The sequence below is a fragment of the Terrapene carolina genome, unplaced genomic scaffold (assembly GCF_002925995.2).
Source record: "Terrapene carolina triunguis isolate 2854851 unplaced genomic scaffold, T_m_triunguis-2.0 Scaffold386, whole genome shotgun sequence".
Classification (NCBI taxonomy): Eukaryota; Metazoa; Chordata; order Testudines; family Emydidae; genus Terrapene; species Terrapene triunguis.
This window is the reverse complement of record NW_020664737.1, coordinates 372,869-392,312: the sequence shown is the minus strand read 5'-3', so window position 1 is coordinate 392,312 and position 19,444 is coordinate 372,869. Positions and strand designations below refer to the sequence as shown.

At 47.0% G+C, this 19,444-nt stretch overlaps 1 protein-coding gene across 1 annotated transcript in view; it reads right to left on the bottom strand.

Moving 5' to 3' along the window:
• The window catches only part of LOC112116106 (protein FAM168A), a 74,642-nt gene that overhangs the window by 27,724 nt on the left and 27,474 nt on the right, over window positions 1-19,444 (bottom strand). Inside the window, exons 2-3 of the mRNA XM_029912936.1 lie at window positions 2,085-2,210; window positions 1,112-1,150 (exon numbers count right to left, since the gene is read on the bottom strand). Coding sequence (XP_029768796.1) covers window positions 1,112-1,150; window positions 2,085-2,210 — 165 coding nt within the window. The remainder of the gene's footprint in view (window positions 1-1,111; window positions 1,151-2,084; window positions 2,211-19,444) is intronic.

The window sequence follows — 19,444 nt, the reverse complement described above, 5'->3', positions numbered from 1 at the left end:
CTTCCAGCCGAGGCCACACCTCTGCTCACTGCTCTCAGCTCCCTGTGGTCCCAGTCGGGTTGGGGGAGGGGGGGCCGAGAGCTCAGCCCTGGCCCGGGTCAAGCTGTCAGCCAGGACTGCAGCAGAGACCCTGGCTGGAACTTTGAGCTTGGAGCCATTCCCCAGTTCCGCCCTTTCCCCCGTGGCTCTTTCCCCATTCTGCCCCTTCCCCTGCGGCCCCTTCCCCTGCTCACCCCTCACCGCTGTGGCCCCGAAACCGGTAAAGCTCTGTGCCCCTGCTGCAGCCCCGGGGTTGTGGCGGGGGAGATTTTTGGGCCCCAAATCCAGCACTGCCCCCCCCTCCGGCGTTGCGAGGTTTGGGGAGGCTTAGCCTCCCCCACTTCCATTACACCACCTATGGATTTAGCTATTAACCCCTTCTTGGGATGAATGAGGAAGTTTATCTATCCTTCAGTGTGTTTGGCTGCAGGTTGAGATTTTCGAAGAAGAGCTCTGTGTAAGCAAAACAGCTTGTCTCTGGCACCAACTGAAGTTGGTCCAATAAAAGATATTACCTCACCCAGCTTCTCTCTCTAATATCCTGGGACCAACACTGCTAGAAGCAGTACAGGCCACTTAGTCATTCATCTTCCATTACAATTAGTGGAAGATGTGTGGCTAAATCCCCTGTACCCTGTAAATCTCAACGTTGTAGATTCTGCAGTACTGTAGTTCACTGAATAGCAGACGCATTCTTTTCATATTAATTTTTCGACTGATAGAAAAAAATCCTAAATAGGCAGAATTTTCCATCTCTGAGGATTTCTGTTGCTCCTACCTAAATAATATTTCACAGACAGATGTTGGGTTATCACCAAATAGAAAAACCAGATGTATTCATCTTAGGCTGTCCTTCTGTATCAGTACTGAGCTGTGTGGCCACTTCAGAGGTATGGCACCATCTTGGGGCAGAGCAGTGACTTTTGCGGGCTGATTGTGGACCACGTATGGTTTGCGTTTAAAATGGCAAAAGTTGCATGAGCTTTTAGTATGCACAGTATAACTTTAAAATTGCCTAGTTAATTAAAGGATTTGCACTGGAACAAAGATACCCTTGTGACTATATACATACATTGACCGTAGTTGAAGTGTGTAGTGGAAAACTGTTGCCCTGCAAGTTGAAACAAAACAAAACAGGAAACTTATCAACAGAAGGATACATAGCCATCGGTTGGGGTATTGTGATAACTGGGGCTTAGTGAGCCTAACAGCGGGAACGTGGATGGGAAAGTCCTACTGAGAGTTTCACTTGAATCCCTGGAAAATCATCTTTATTTGGGGATTACCAGCTTCTGTTGCCTTCTTGAATGCAAGATGAAGTGACCCTCTCTTCTCCTGGATTCCGCTCTACACAAACTATTTTGCTTAATTACTGTGTGTGTTCTGTTGCTTATTACCAAAGTAGAATTCATTATTTGACCAGAGAGAGTCCAAGTACAGTAATCTGGCCAAACCTACTGTACTAGATTTCTGCACATTTAAGAGGAGGGGCATCAGACACTAAAGTATTAATATATATCTGAAAATGATTTACATTTTTCTCAGTGATCAAGGATACAGGTAAAACAGAGGCTTCCCTACTCAACCCCATATTTATCTCTTTTTAATTAACACAAGTAGGTGCAAATATTTTCCTCCTTGGCATATTTTTTATGGATGCAAATTTATTTGGGAGAAGTGATATTTAGCTTGGCTTCAGGACAAGAAGGTATTCAGCGATTAGTAGGATTTAAGTCCAGAAGGGACCATTATGATCACCTTAATGTGCCCTCCTGCTATAGAATTTCAGCCAATAATTCCTGCAGTGGAAGGGAATTGTTCTTCCCAACTACGTAAGTAAATGCTATCGAGCCCAGTATTATTAATAATCATTTACTTCTTTTGGTACCCAATACCCAAAGCAGTCTTAACAGACACAAAGTTAACCAACACATTGCCAGCAGACCAAATGTCCCACATAAGCCCCCAAACCACTGGGGGTGGGGGGAGGTTAAACAGAAGCAAAACAACAAAGCAAAACCCCAGAAGAAAAGAGATTTATTTACTGAATGCTGCAGATGAAGCTTGGTAAGTTCTGTTCTCAGTCCCAGTGTCCACTGGGAGGTGAAAGGTACCCTCTGTGGCACAAGAGGAGGATGTCTGTGGCCAGGCCTGCTTCATCAGAAGTGTAGCTTGAGTGAAGACAGAAGAAAAGGTGTTATACAGGAACAAACAGCGGGATGTCAATTACAGTGACTACACCGTATCCGTTTTTTGATGGTGAAATTAAAACTGTCATTTTTTTAAAGGAAAAAACATCTAGGAATTTCATATCATGATTTGTCACGTTTCCTGAGGCTGAAGGATATGGAAAACCAGAAAATTACCTATCAAGGATTGGTGGTCTCTTAAGGAGAGAGCATGGGCGTAGTTGGGGGTGGGGGGCAGGCCTCTGCAAACTGCCAGCCTCGGGCAGGCGAGGAATTTGCCGCCCCCATCCCCACACACAGCCGCATTGGCCTGACTGGAGCTGCCCGCCCACCCAAATATAGAAGTCAAACTATGCCTATGGGTGAGAGTCCTACACAGATCTACACTATTAGACATATGGTCTGCAGGGATAGTTTTGAGAGTGCTTGAAAGGTCCCAGGGATTTTCAAGGCAGCATCAACAGGCTAAGGCTGTATATTTACACTATATCATAGCCTCCAGCCTTCCTGTCCTTTTTGAACAATGCTGACAATATGCATCTAGAAAGCAATAGACTCCAGTTCTTGAGAAGAGGTGCGGGAGGGAATGTGAACTCATGTGAGAGGACTGCCAGGGCTGAGGAGACGACCAGTCTATGGTTAAAGGATGGGTTGGGAGTCCGTAGAGCTAAGTTTTATGCCTGGCATTGGCACTACTTCCTGCGTGACATCAGACAAGTCACAACTGCTTCGTGCCTCAGTTTCCTCATCTGTAAAATGGAAATGTTAATACTCGCCTACCTCACAGCTAGGCTGGAAGGTTTTGATTCATAGTGTTAGCAAGACGCACCTATGGCAGGTGCTATAGAGCACGAGGTAGAATTAATTGTGCCTATCAGAAGGTAGAAGGGATTGGCAGTTCCTCAGTATCCTGTTTACACTGGCTTTGGCTGTAGAACATATTATGCCCTTTGGAAACAGTGGTCAGTAGAAACAATAGCTTCTGGCAGATCACCTTGTAACTTGGAAGGTGATCATCACTGTCCGTACAAAGTCAAAGTCAGAAGAGTTGCAAAAGCCCCAAAACAGACCAAAGCTTGAGGCACTGCATGATCCGGGAGGGGTGATGATGTTTGGTTAATATGGCTGTCTTGAAGCTCTTGAGTGGAAACCCCCTAAGGTTGCCTGCCATCACTGATACACCTCTAACAAAATGAGCTTTTATATGACCTTCAAGTAACAGACTCCAAAAACACTGAGAAAAAAACACAAATCCACTTAGACATGGTTCTTAGACACCAGAGAACTGACAGTTATGTCTCTGAATAATAAGAAACAAACAGTTGGATTGACTTTGACTTTCAAGAGTGGCATTACTACTCCAGACAGAGCTCCTGAGAGCTATTCAGATCTACTCCGTGGAGCATGGCCTTACTGGGAGTTGTATGAAAAGCAGAGAAAATACTGGCAAGACATGGACAGCTTATCATGCCAATACAAGCATTATTAAATTGAACTGAAAATTGATAGACAAAAATTCAGAACACTTTGGAAAGAATTTCCATGTTCATTTTTTTCATGTGTTTGTATCTACTTAGGTCACAAAGCCTTTGATCTTACTTGAAAAGGACATTAGAAAACATGCAAAGCAAGCTGATGAGGACTACCATTGACTTTGATCTTAAAGAGTCTTTCATACGGCAATCAAGTGCATTGTCAACATGTGTCCAACTGTGACAAAACGGCAGTCACTAAACCAGGGGCTTTCTGGCAGCACATCAAGAACAGCGAGGTTAGCTCCTCAATAGGAAAGCTCTCTGCAAGCTGAGCTCTGCAGTAGGTACATGCTGTATCCTGAGCTTGTTAGTCAAAGGTTTAGCTGGTCTCCTTTTCCTCTGACAGTATGGAGCCCTCACCATTTTTTGTTGCGTATTAGTATTAAACTCTGGTACCTACTGTCCAACACTCACCCTTTGGGGCCCAGGGTAGATTTGGGTACCATATGATTCATGGGTGGCCAGTTAAATTGGGCACTTTGGCTGGCATTTTCAAAGGGGCCAGAGGGACTGCCCAATCCCAGCTTAACTCCTTTAGGCCCTTTGAAAATACCAACCCTTGCTCACACCTCATATTCTAGTAGAGGGTGGGTCAGCACTGAACTTGCTGCTCACTGACCGTACAAGCTGAGGTTTCTGCCCTCATAAAAGAAATGAGTTATAGAAACTGGAACTCTCTAAATCAGACAGCACAAAAGAGGGCTTCCAATATTTAGGAAGTACAATTGTCTTTCCTCCAGAGAATCCTGGCTCTTAAATAGGGTTTGTATGTATTGTAGTTTGCTTTTGATGAGCCTGACTACTAAAGAATGAAAACCAAGTGATGGCTGGATCAATCCCCAAGAAGTGGCCTACTGATTTGATTCTAATGTGAAATCATTGTGGGTGGAGCTGGTGAAAAGATACAATTGTTCAAATTGTTACAAATGTCCTCCAATTAATTCTTATTTAAAAAAATCCACAAAAACAAACAATGATTGTGAATTCCTTGTTAGGTGCTAGGATGACTTGACACTCCAGTTATGGACCAAACTATTTAATCTGCCTCATTTCAGGAGACAAGGTGTGTGAGAAAAACATGCTCTGGATCCGAGTAATCAGAGCTGGTGAGACTGGAAATCCAGCGTGATCAGCTATGACTTTGTCCATCAGCAGTGGAACAAGTCAGTGGGCACGAGAAGTGCTTCTCCTATAGTAGGCTATTGTTTCCATTGCCAAAGTTCCCTTTCTATCTTCTCATATAGAACACTGGGAGTTTCCTATGTGGGCTTGTAGTGAAGAAAGAAATTTGGATTCTGATCCCTCTCCTACTTGAAGATCTGATCGCTGTGTCGTGAGCCTGTGACCATTCCTAAGTGCTTGTGAGGGACTGAGGATTTCCATATCTATTGCTTATTCCTGCATGGCACCCAGCAGTGTGAATGTCATATTAGAGACTGCCTAATGCCCAATGGTAGGAGGTTACAAAATCCCTTTTGTTGACTGTTTGCACTTACACTTTTATTCTACAGACCTGAAGACTGCTCTCATCTCCAAGACCCTGACATGTTATCTGCATTTCTGGAAAGACCAATTATCTTAGGGGTAGAATTAAATCCTTGTGGGTGACTCCTCCCCCCCCAGTTTGGATGGATTAATGGTTCAAATGATTTGGATTGAGCAGTTTGGAAGTTTGCATCTTGGCCTTATGCAGTTTGTTCTTAAATCACTAACCCTCACAGAATACATCGCTTAGAGCTACACAAAATATGAATTTCAGGATGCATCTAAGAACAGAAATAGCTTATGGTCCTTTGAAAGAGCTACACAGCATGGACAGTACAGTACAGTTCTCTTGTACGCAGATGTCAGAGCCAACATCCAGGTTCTGTAAGCAGAGATATCATGGGAGGCTAGAGGTTGTAAACTGCCCTCCAGATGTCAGGTCAGGCACTCTTACACCATACGAGGTATTGTCTGAGACTAGGGTGACCAGATGTCCCGATAAAATCGGGACTGTCCCGATATTTAACCCTTTGTCCCACGTCCCGATCAATGTACGATCGGGACGCCATTTGTCCCGATATTCAGGTAAGGAGGTGAGCGGGAGGGAGGTGCTGACCCCGTGGGTGCTCCAGGGTTGGAGCACCCACAGGAAAAATTGCAGCCAAGCTCCCCCCTCCTCACCTCCTTTTCCCCCCCTTCCCCCCAGCACACCGCGTTCCCGCTCCTCCCGCCCTCCAGTGCTTCCCGCTGCCTAACAGCTGTTGGGCGGTGCTTAGCGCTTTCCAGGAGGGAGGGGGGAGGAGCGGGTACACGGCGCGCTCAGGGGAGGAGGCGGGGACTTGGGGGAAGGGGGTGGAATGGGGGCGGGGTGAAGGCAGTGCAGGGGCCGGAAGAGGCGGGGGGTGGGCGAGCACCGACCTGGCAGAGGGGAAGTCAGCACCGTAGGGGTGAGTGGCAGGCGGGGGGGGGGGGGAGAGGGGGGCGGGGGGGGGGGGGGGGGGCGAGCAGGGAGGGGGCGGAACTTGGGAGGAGCAGGGGTGGACTGTGGGCGGGGCTGATGGCACCCCAATGTGTCCCGATATTTTATTGTGGTGATCTGGTCACCCTATCTCAGACAAATACAGTTCAGATGATTTAACATAGTTCTTCACCTGGTTATCACCAATATCTGCTGGATTTGTTTTAGCCTCATTCCAAGACTATTAACTGACAAGGAAAAGCTTTCACTTTTATCCATCTCTAACAGGGTTCCTCTGAATTCCAACTGTTGAGCTGGACAAGTAATTGGAGCTGAACCTAATAGCTAGAGCACTGCAATGATGGGTCCTCATGTCCTGAATCCTTGATCATCCAATCATCAACTATATGTAAGGGAACATGTGCTCCAGTCAACATGGCTACATGATGATAACACATGGAAAGCCAAAGAGGCAAAACTCTCAACTAGAAGTGTAAATGATGCATGTATGGAGCCAATCTCATTAATGAGTGCACACAACTGATCCTGAGATTAAAGAAAGTGGAAGTAAGCATTTAAATATACGATGGAGTATATCTTTTCCTCTGTCTTCATTTATTCATGACCTGGCATCTTGCAAAAAATGCCTGGAATGTGGAGCCAGGTTTGGGATAGTCTTTCCGTAGGTACTTATGTGGTCACCATCAATGTAGTATCTGAGCGCCTCACAATCCTTAATATATTTATCTTCAAACACTCTTGTGAAGTGGGGCAGGGCTCTTATCCCCATTGTACAAATGGGGAACTGAGGCACAGAGAGGCTAAGTGACTTGCCCAATGTCACACAGGAAGTCTGTGGCAGAGCTGGGAATTGAACATGGATTTGTCAAAGCATTAGCTAGAATCCTAACCCCTGGCCTATCCTTCTTCTTCTCCTTCTAAAGCACATGTGATCGATAAGTAGGGAGGGAGGGGGCGTATGCAGGATACTTTATCTTTACACCTTTACAGAACAGAAATTATCTTGATGAAGTACCCAGAAATGGGAAATGGGTGGGGGGAGGGAAGACAACTTACAAACTCCGTATCGTGAAACGAAAAACAGATAAACCTAATTTCCTGGGTTGATTTTCTGCTAGATGAGAGCATCAAAGTAATGGATGGCCTGCGTTATTCTCTACTGCATTATTAATAGGTAGAGTTAAGGCAGAAACCATGCTCAGTGTGGATAAATGTGTGTCCTACTTACAGGAAAATAAAATGGATGTTTGAATGCAGGAAGTTAAAACAAAAAAAAAACATCACAGAAAGACAGAAGGCCTAGAGGGGAACATGCATTAGGTTTAAAGCAGGGATCCTGTAACTCTGGAAAGAGTCTGATATTCTTTAAAAATATCACTCCTCTCTTAATAATTAGCATGCTTCATTTCTTTACAGCACTGGATTCTAGGGACACGCATTTTGTATATGGGAAAGGAAAGGTTGTAGCGAAATTGTCTGGCAGCCGGACTCGCGTAAGCTTTATCAATATTTGAAATGCTGGAGTTCTGTATTGATCTTTCAACCTGCCTTGTCGCTCTCATTCTAACAGATATTGAAAGATCTGAAACAAAGTCACACACAACAAGGAGTTGGCGTAAGCTAGAAATGTATTTTTTCACTGGCGAGGGAAGTTTTTCTGAATCCCAGCAGAATGAGATATACATTCACCTGCATGATGCCAGGTTTTGTTGCTTCATTTGATGTAACTCAGGTTTGCAGAGAATGCAATGGCTGGTGGCTAGCAATCTCTTGGACAGGTTTGGTGCAAAATAAATCAATAGAGAGACCTTAGCACTCTTTTCTTTTAAACTACATTTCACTATTCTATCTACAAATGACACACAGAGAGGGAGAGAGACCTATTGATGCCAGCTTAGCTTTGCTTTTGTTTTTCTAATGAGAGTCAAGTCTGGATGAAAGTGGCAGGATTGAGAGGATTTTGGACTCGGGGGCTCTCCCAAAATTCCCTCCATGTTTCATTAAGTCCCTCTGGTGCGGGAAGTCAGGAGGTCTGTGATGCTAACTCCTTGAGCCTGGCTTTGAAAATTGAGTGGTGTAGCTTTAGGCTGTTTGGGCATTTTGAGTCTGTCAGTGCCAAGGAGGTTAAAAACCTCGCTTTCCTCTGCCAGTCCCATCTTCAGCTTTACAGTTCTTCTAGGAACCTGCTAATATCTTGTACTAGCAACTTAGAGTTCCTTTCTAAAGAACCACCATGGAAGATGCTGGTATCTACTCCTGTCACCTTCCTTTGTGGAGTCATTAGTAGCACTGTTTTGTTATTGTATAAATAGTTTGGAATAGATCAGGGATTGTAATTAAATGTCAAATGGATTTGACAAGAAATAATGGATGCTGGTGACTCCTCCTAGTGGAATCTGAGCAGCTGCGTTCCATGGACTCAGCCTGTCTCATCGTGCTGGGGAAATACCAAGGACTGAAGCTGATTGTCTCTAAGCAATGAGTATCTGCCAATTTCATGTCACTTTGCTGGGAATCTCTGAGAGTACGTCTACACTACCCGCCGGATTGGCGGGTAGTGATCAATCTATCGGGGATCGTCCTGCATCGGGGATCATCTAGATGTGATAAATCGATTCCTGATCGCTCTGCCGTCGACTCCGGAACTCCACCACGGCGAGAGGCGGAAGCGGAGTCGACGGGGAAATGGCAGCCGTCAATCCTGCGCCGCGAGGACGCGAAGTAAGTGATTCTAAGTCGATCTAAGATACGTCGACTTCAGCTGCGCTATTCTCGTAGCTGAAGTTGCGTATCTTAGATCGACCCGCCCCCCCCCAGTGTAGACCAGGCCTGAGAGAGCTTAGTTCTGGTGAAAAGTGCTGGATCAACAGGCCTGGAATCCCATGTTCTTTGTTTGCAGCATGAGCTGCAGCACCACATTTTTGCTCTGCTGCTAACATGCACCGGCTCCCACCAGCAACAGCTACCTCTATGGCAAAGAGAGGAGGTCAGTCTCCATAGTCCATTTAGTGTTTGGCCTCTGCTGAGCTGCCAATGTGGGTCAAAAAAGTTGGTGGGGGGATGGACGGATGGACTCGGGCTTTCACCAGTGGCTTGCTCTTAGCTCTCTTCTAAGCTCAGGCCCAGCAGCCAGCCAGGAGCGCTTCTTAGCTCCCCCGTCCCTGCTAGGCTTGCGAACTTTCTAATCACACAAAAACTAACACCCTAGTCCTGTCCCTTCCACGAAGCCACGCCCCTTTCCCGAGGCCCTGCCCCCCATTCACTACATTCCCCCTCCCTCGGTGGCTCGCTCTCTCCCACCCTCACTCACTTTCACTGGGCTGGGGCAGGGGGTTGGGGTGCGGGAGGGGGTGAGAGGGCTCTAACTGGGGGTGTGGGCTCTGGGGTGGGGCCAGAAATGAGGGGTTCAGGGTATGGGAGGGGCTCCAGGCAGGGGGTTGGGGTACGGGAAAGGGTGAGGGCTCCAGCTGGGAGAGCAGGCTCTGGAGTGGGGTCGGGGATGAGGGGTTTGGGGTGCAGGGGGAGGCTCCAGGCTGGGGGGTGGGGCGGGGGGGGGTGGGGTGGGGGAGGGGGCTGCGGGTTGAGATGGGGGTTGGGGTGTGGGAGGGGGTGAGAGCTCCGGCTGGGAGTGCAGACACTGGGGTGGGGCCATGGATGAGGGGTTCAGGGTGTGGGAGGGTGTTCCGGGCTGGAGCAGGAGGTTAGGGTGAATGGGGGTGAGGGCTCTGGCTGGGGGTGGGGCGGGGGATGAGGTGGCTGGGGTGTAGGAGGGGGCTTCGGGTTTGGGGGGGCTCAGAGCGGGGGGGGGGGTGGGGGCGCAGTGCAGTGGGGCTAAGGCAGGCTCCCTGCCTGCCCTGGCTCCACGCTGCGCCCTGGAAGTGGCCAGCAGGTCCGGCTCCTAGGCGCTGGGGGCAGGAAGCTCCGCGCACTGCTCTCACCCGCAGGCACTGCCACAGCTCGGGGGTGGGGGCAGAGTGCGGAGCCCCCTGACAGCCCTCCCTTCCCCCCCGCCTAGGAGCCGGACCTGCTGGCCACTTCCAGGGCACAGTGTGGAAACAGGACAGGTAGGGACTAGCCTGCCTTAGCCCTGCAGCACCGTCAACCAGACTTTTAATGGCCCAGTCGGCAGTGCTGACCAGAGCTGCCAATGTCCCTTTTCAACCGGGCATTCCGGTCAAAAACCAGATGCCTGGCAACTCTAGTCCCTACTAATACTGAGCTATCTGTTGTGCTGCAATTCCATTTGGCCAGCCAGGAGCACTGCCTGCACTCTGCTAGCTCCAGCTCCTCTTTATAGGGCCCTCCTGGGCCCAGACTGGCTGCTCCCTGAAGCCTCTCTGATTGGGTACTTCCCTGCAACCACTCTAGGTCACTTGGAGGACTTCTGCTCCTCCCTCAGACAGAATGGGGCAGGACCCTGAGGCCTCTAGCAGGGGGCTTCTGGGCCTGGTCCACCCCATCACAGAACCACTTACTCATTTCTCAGTGTATGTCTACACAGCAGCTGGGAGCATGCTCCCAGTGTGGGCAGACAAATGCGCTAGCTCAACAGTAAAAAGAACAGCATGGCCGCAGCAGCACAGGTGGTGTCTTGGCCTAACCACCCGAGTATGCACCCAAGGGGTCGGGGGCACGTGTGTTCGGGAGGCAAGCCTGAGCCACTGTCCGTGCCACCATGGCCACACTGCGACGTTTAGCACACCAGCGTGAGGAGAGCTAGCATGTGTCTGTCTGTCCCCACTGGAAAGCACGCTCCCAGAGTCCCAGCTGCTGTGTAGACATACCCTGAGAGGCTACTGAACGGCCAGCAGAAGGTAATTTGGTCTCTACTGACCAAATATGAAAGGCGCTCTATCCTCTGAGCCAGCCAGTCTTTCCAGTAGCAACCTTTTTTTGCATTTCATAAAAAGCAGCTTTTAATCATGAATACGTATCCCAGCATGCCGTAAGGGGCACTGGTGAAAGCCGCTCTCTCCCTCGGGCTGTTTACCCCCTCCATATCAGTTCTACACATTTATCATGTTACACATTAATAAGCTTAACATAGACGAGGATAAACAGTTCTCCTACCATTAGCTGAATGCAGGAGTTGAAACTCTGTTGAATAAAAATTATTTGTTTTAAATTATCACTAAGGATTTGTGCCAATATGTACACAGCATACAGTATGCTATACAAATATGTTTCCCAGTAAAACCACTTTGCCTGTAAACTGGACAGAATTGAGAACAGCAGTTCTGGAGTCTGAAAATGTACAGTACTGCCTTCCACGGCAAGGCAGCTGACGTCTTAACATCTAAAACAACCCACATGTACATTTTAAAATTGGGTTATATTTTCAAAATCACAACTCTTTAAATAAAGTTGACTCTCCTCTGCTATAAACATATTTAGTGGGTTGCATGAACCTTGACAGCATGTTCCTTTCAGCAGTTTGATTATTTCCAGCCTGCTCTATGACAGAAACTGATTCAATTTGAGTAAAAGCTCCTTGTATCGATACAGACCACTGGTTTTAACTCAACCACTGAACCACAGTATTACTTAAATTCAATTCCATTTAACACAGTGGAGAACATTCCCCACTCTGTCACATACAGCCATGGATGGAATACTATAGAAAGCTCCTTTTGTACCAGTTTTTTTCTTAAAAATCCTAATTTTTCTGTTTTACTTATACTGGGTCTGTTGGCTATACTGAGGTGACTGCTAACAAAGGGCCCGCTCTGCAAGGTGCTGAAGGCCTCCTAACTTCAGTGGCAGTGACTAAATCCCAAAGGATGGCTTTGGATATTCAAAATATTCCCAATGAGCTTTTGGATCAGTTAATTTAGCCCCCTACTCCCATGCTAGTGGATCATGATGATGCAGGATTGGGACCTTAAAGAGGATCACTCACAAAAGTAGAGAAGGACTTTGAGAAAGCTAGCTGCATAGAAAAGCCCTAGAAATTCAGGAGATGTCAACTTTGCCTAGGAGTTAAAGTAAGGATACCTAGACAACTTAACTCTGCCTCATATGTGGATGCTGTAGGATGCAGTTTTATTCACAGGACCACACACTATCTCTCAAATAACACATCACACGTTTTTTCCCTACAACCTTAGAAATGCACACACAACATCTCATACTACTGTGTACTAATCTCTGTATACCCGTCTGAGTCCAGGAAAGTTATTTGTATACAAGACATAGAATGAGTGAGCCCAAGGTTCAGTGCTGTGCCCAATACAAGGTGCGCCTTCAAAGGCTGTTAAATACAATAATATCATACAAGGTTTTTAATTTGAAAAATATCATCTGAAGAGAAATTGGAAGGATTAGTTCAGAGGGAGAGGCAAGAGATACACAAAATGATGAATGGTACAGAGACGATTAACCAGGCAACAAACAGTATGATAAATGATAAAAGAATTTTTTTGCACAATGCTTAATTAACCTGGGGAACTCCCTGCCACAAAGCATAACTGATTATAAGAATTCAGCAAGATTCCAAGAGAGATGAGGTATGTATAAGGTATGAATAAGGAGCACCTGGCAGGCTGGCAGAGCGGGGCAAGCCCCTGCGCTCTGACCCCACTCCCTGGCAGGAGCGCCGGGCGGGCAGGCAGCGTGGGGTCAGGGCGCGGGGGTGCCCATTTTCCAGGGCCCCCCAATTGGCCAGGGTGCCTGGGCACAGCTCCGTTGGCCCAGTGGCTAATCACCACTGATGGCCGCGTGTAGCCTACACACTGCCAACAGCGATGTGCCATGTAGATATAGCCTAAGAGAAAATCGTACTCAGCCACATGTTGATATCCTGGTGAAGCAGTCTTTAACTGCGGAGATTTCTTTCTTCTTATTAAATGCGCCTACAAACTTTTTCATAAGTGAGGTAAAAGAATGTTTTGCAGTGGGTGTAATTTGAGAGTCAGGTGTGGAGCTGATTTATTTCTGAACTCCTGTCAGTTTGATAAGCAATTTGGGAGCATTAGTTTGACAGCAGCTGATTTTTAAAACCCCTTCCACAAATGAATTATAAGAATCGGTGAGAAATCACGAAAGAGAAGAAACGAGTCTGACTTCACCTGTACTGTCTGGTAGGAGATACACAAAGGAAGTGGGAGCTGTAACACTTTCTGCTCTCCAGAAGCACCTGAGTCCCATTTTCAAATGGGGCTTTGGCTCCAAAGAGCTAGGCTCCTATGGGCCAAAATCACTTTTGAAAATGTGACTTAGGTGACCTAGTTATTTCAGCGCTTTTGAAAATGTAACCCTTAGTGCCTACAAAATTCTTCTCTGTCCACCACAGCTGCTGTGGAGTATGTTGGAAGGGATGGTGCCAGGCACTGTTGCCATTCTGTTATTTGTTATTATCTGTTATTTATTTCATAAAGATTAGGCACTCTGCTATCACAGTAGGAGAATCTGAAGAGAACAGCTTAGGAGAGCTGCTTGTTTGAGTACTATGCAAATCTGTACAGAATATGGTTAAATCTACTGGCTCCAAGCACTCCCCCCCGCCCCCCTGTATGTGTGAAGAATGTATGGGACAAATATTTATATGCCTTTACGGGGATGCATGTTGTTATTGGACCCAGAAGCTCGCAACACGCATGGAGGACCAGAAACCTCAGAATTGGCCACAGTAACTAAGGGATCAATAGAGGCCTGGTGTGATGTGAGCGGAGGTCTGTCAGAAGTTGAGGAATGTAGTGGCTTCTCTGAGATGGGGACTGGGACAATCAAGAATTAAATTACAGCAATTACTTTAACAACACGAACTTCAGCCAGGGTTTCCGGATTTCCCCCTTAGAATCTAGTGGCGATTGTTTAGTTTTTTGTGGTGTGTGCTGAGCACCCTTGGCTCCAGTTTACCAAAAGGGGTGTTCGACTGTTATCTCTGGATGTTTGAGTGTTTGCTCACCATCAACATTACAGAGTTTAATAAGCAGTGTCAGAAAGATTAAGAGACTCATGTTTTGAGTGCTTGCCTTTCCTGATCTGAGGATATCTCTTTGAAATTCCCATACCAGATCAAACCAGTGGGCCTTTTAATTTGACATCTTGTCTCTGACAATGGTCTGATCCGGATGCTTCAGAAGAAGGTGACAGAGTTCTTGTAACTGTCAAATATTATATAACCTGTCCCTAACCCTTCACAGTCAGTGGCTGGCTTATGTGCTGAACTGTTAAGATGTACATCCATCCTTCATGTTTTTGTCCCGTCTAACGTAAGGTGTAGATGTTCTCATTATCAGTATACATACCTCATCTCTCTTGGAATCTTGCTAAACTCCTGTCCTCAATTATGCTTTGTGGCATGGAGTTCCCCAGGTTAACTAAGCGTTGTGCAAAACAATTTCCATTATCATTTTACTACTTGTTTCTTTTCAGTTTCATTGACTTTCTCCTGGTTCTTGCATTTGTAAAAGGCAAAATAGGAGACCCTGGTTAATCTTGTCTGTACCATTCATCATTTTATGTACCTTTCTCGCCTCTCTCTTTGAACTGCAGTCCTAATCTTTCCAATTTCTCTTCATGGGCTATTTTTCAAACAAATGCAATATAATATCATACAAGCTTTTAAACAACCTTTGAAGATGCATTGTGTACGGGGCACAGTACAGAGCCTTTGGCTCATTCACTCCACATCTTGCATATGAATAACCTTCCTGGACTCTGTCTGGTCCGCAGAGAATAGTACATAGCACTATGAGATGTTACATGTGCATTTCTAAGGTTGTTGGAGCCTTTCCAGAACCCTGCTGCCAGACTCTTTCCCCACTGCTGGAGTCCTTCCGTCTGGCGGGGAAAGACTCCAGCAGCAGAGGTGCAGCGGGACATTACACTGCTAAAAACAACCGTATAGATGGGAGAGGCACTGCTTGGGCAGGTAGGGTGCATACCTAGGTACATATCCACAGGGCTCAGGCATGTCCTTGCTCTACTTGCCATCCACATTCTGCTAATTATATCCAGGCTAGGGGGACATGTAGGATATGTTCTCTATATGCTACCAAAAGGAGAGTGCAATGTAGATGAACCTTTAAATGCCTGCCTCCCTTTGCCAAAATCCATCAGTTAGTACATTAACCCGTTACTCAATACTGCTTCTCTCTCCTGGGTCTGTTCTTAGTTTCTTTCTCCTTATATATATTAGTAACTTGATCCCCTTTCCACTGGGTTTTATTAATTGCACAGCACACATGTGGACAATCAGCACAGGCTGAATTCCAAAAGATTGGTTAACCAGCTGGAAGTATGCCAGCAGCTCTCCAAAACCCACAAACAGGACAGAAGGTTTCAATTATTGGCTCCAACCATAACTTCCTACAACTGAATGAATCAAAGCCTGAAGTCTTCCTCCTGGGTAAAAAGTTCTCTTTGTCCCATGTCTCTGACACTGCCATCACTCTCCTTAATGTTGCTCTGAAGGTCTGAAATCTTGGGATCATTCTTGACTGTAAACATGCTTTTTCCTCCCATATTTCCCCTGAGGTGGTGTGCCTGGAAGGTGGCCAGAACTTGCCCATACCTTGCACCTGCCTCTGCTAAAGCTTCTCTTATGCTTTAACTCCTTTGCTGCTGAATGCACTAGCATCTCCATGTGATATTTTCATTTTGGCCCTACCAAATTCATGGCTCTGAAAAATGTGTCACAGGCCGTGAAATCTGGTCTTTTGTGCACTTTTACCCTATACTCTACAAATTTCACAGGGGAGACCAGCATTTCTCAAACTGGGGGTCCTGACCCAAAAGATGATTGCGGGGGAGTTGCAAGGTTATACTAGGGGGGTCGTGGTATTGCCACCCTTACTTCTGCACTGCCTTCCGAGCTGGGTGGCCGGAAAGCAGTGGCGCTGGCCAGGCGCCCAGCTCTGAAGGCAGCACTGCCAGCAGAAGCGCAGAAGTAAGGGTGGCAATGGGCGACTGGAGAGTGGCAGCTGCTGGCTGGGGGCCCAGCTCTGAAGGCAGCCACACAGAAGTAAGAGTGGCAATACCATTCCAGGCCACCCTCACTTCTGCGCTGCTGCTGGCAGTGGCACGGCCTTCAGAGCTGGGCTCCTGGCCAGCAGCTGCCACTCTCTGGACGCCCAGCTCTGAAGGCCGTGCCGTCGCCAGCAACAGCGCAGACGTAAGGGTGCCAATACCACAACCCCCCTACAATAACCTTGCGACCCCCCCACTACCCTCTTTTGGGTCAGGACCTGACAGTTACAACATCGTGAAATTTCAGATTTAAATATCTGAAATCATGAAATTTATGATTTTTAAAATCCTATGACCGTGAAATTGACCAAAATGGACCGTGAATTTGGTAGGGCCCTACTCATTTGGCAGCAAGCTTTTAAGTGGTGATGTTCAGCTGGAATGAGAGCACTTGAGAAGGGGGACACACACGTACTCAGCTGGGTCATCAATTCCCATCTAGGCTACTGCACAGTAGCTCACTCCCCTCCAGCTTCACACACACACTATCCTCCTGGGGCTCCAAGCTGCAGAGCTCTCCTCGTTCTCTCCTTGCCTGCTCCTTGAGTGACTGTATCAGAGATTCCACATACTCCAACTCCTGTTTTTGCTTGGTGCTGCAGAACACAACTGCTAATTTGATCAGCCTCCTTTTGGGCAGGGCCGGCTCCAGCATTTCTGCCGCCCCAAGCAAAAAAAAAAAAAAAAAGCCCCGCTCGGCGGCGGCAATTGGAAAAAAATAAAATAAAAAGCTGCAATCGGCGGCGGCAGTTCAGCGGCAGGTCCTTCGCTCCTAGAGGGAATGAGGGACCTGCCGCCCCCGAATTGCCGCAGGTGCCGCCCCTCTCCCTTGGCCACCCCAAGCACCTGCTTGTTAAGCTGGTGCCTGGAGCCGGCCCTGCTTTTGGGACAAGTGCAATTCCTCTACTCAGTATAGATCAGGACTACCTCAAAATCTACCTCAGGGTCCTATACATTTAAATTCTGACTATTTGCACCATTTTCTTAAACTGACCTCCTTATCCCTGCTATCCAATACCCTCACCTGACACAGGTAATAATCCTGAAGAATAACATCCCAGATGTCCTCTTCCGAAGGGTTACCTCTTAACTCTCAAATTTACTAGAGACAATCTCTTTATCAAGCTTCCCTGGGTCACTGTCTGTCATAAGCATCTAGCACACTAGGTAGATCCTATAATTGTCACTAAGAAAGCTGGTTGAAAATTTTCCAGCACAATGCTTTTCCACTGGAAAACGGAACTGAAAAACCCAGGGTTTGTTATAAACAGTCCCTTCCTCCCCACATAAACTCCAGGTCCCTCCTTTCCCCATCCCATCTCCAATGCCCCCAACTCCAGCTGCCTGCTTTCACCCCTGTCTACCTACTTCTCCCCCTTGCATCCCTGTTTCTTTTGCCACCGCCATTCCCCATGCCCCCAATCGCCTCTGGGTCCCTATTTCCCCAGTCATTACCATCCCACACCCCTACTACTTCCCCCCACCCCAGATTCCTGCTCCACACCCCTCTAACATCCCTCCAGACCCCTGCTTCCACCACCACCAAACACCATTCCTCTCCATCCTCACCAGGTCCCTATTTGCTGGCTTCTCCCCTACTCCCTCCCCACAGGGCTCTTGCTTCCCCCATGGCCACTACCCCACCCCTCTAGTCCCTGTGCTTCTTCACCCCTCCCCGCCAATATCCCTGTAAGAACAACCTTGTGGCTTAAAAAGCAACAGGTAATATGTTATATACTTCAAAAACACTGTGGTTACAAAAGGAGATATTGCATCTTTTTATGCTATCATAGAATCATAGACTTTAAGGTCAGAAAGGACTGTCATGATCATCTAGTCTGACTTCCTGCACAATGCAGGCCACAGAATCTCACCCACCCACTCCTATATCAAACCTGTGTCTGAGCCATTGAAGTCCTCAAATCATGGTTTAAAGACTTCAAGATGCAGAGAATCTTCCAGCAAATAACCCATGCCCCACGCTGCGGAGGAAGGCAAAAAAAACCCAGGGCCTCTGCCAATCTGCCCTGGAGGAAAATGCCTTCCTGACCCCAAATATGGCGATCAGCTAAACCCTAAGCATGTGGGCAAGACTCACCAGCCAGACACCCAGGAAAGAATTCTCTATAGTAACTCAGATCCCACCCCAGCTAACATCGCATCACAAGCCATCGGGCATATTTACTGCTAGTAGTCAAAGACGAATTAATTGCCAAAATTAGGTTATCCCATTATACCATCCCCTCCATAAACTTATCAAGCTTAGTCTTGAAGCCAGATATGTCTTGTGCCCCCACTACTCCCCTTGGAAGGCTGTTCCAGAACTTCGCTCCTCTGATGGTTAGAAACCTTCGTCTAATTTCAAGTCTAAACTTCCTGATGGTCAGTTTATATCCATTTGTTCTTGGGTCCACATTGGTACTGAGCTTAAATAATTCCGCTCCCTCCCTGGTATTTATTCCTCTGATGTATTTATAGAGAGCAATCATTTCTCCCCTCAGCCTTCTTTTGGTTAGGCTAAACAAGCCAAGCTCTTTGAGTCTCCTTTTATAAGACAGGTTTTCCATTCCTCGGATCATCCTAGTAGCCCTTCTCTGTACCTGTTCCAGTTTGAATTCATCCTTCTTAAACATGGGAGACCAGAACTGCACACAGTATTCCAGATGAGGTCTCACCAGTGCTTTGTATACTGGTACTAACACCTCCTTATCTCTACTGGAAATACCTCGCCTGAGGCATCCCAAGACCGCATTAGCTTTTTTCACAGCCATATCACATTGGCGGCTCATAGTCATCCTGTGATCAACAAATACTCCGAGGTCCTCCTCCTCCTCTGTTACTTCCAACTGATGCGTCCCCAGCTTGTAACAATAATTCTTGTTATTAATCCCTAAATGCAGGACCTTGCACTTTTCACTATTAAATTTCATCCTATTACTATTACTCCAGTTTACAAGGTCATCCAGATCTTCCTGTATGATATCCCGGTCCTTCTCTGTATTGGCAATACTGCCCAGCTTCGTGTCATCCGCAAACTTTATTAGCACATTCCCACTTTTTGTGCCAAGGTCAGTAATAAAAAGATTAAATAAGATTGGTCCCAAAACCGATCCCTGAGGAACTCCACTAGGTAACCTCCCTCCAGCCTGACAGTTCACCTTTCAGTACAACCCGTTGTAGTCTCCCCTTTAACCAGTTCCTTATCCACCTTTCAATTTTCATTTTGATCCCCATCTTTTCCAATT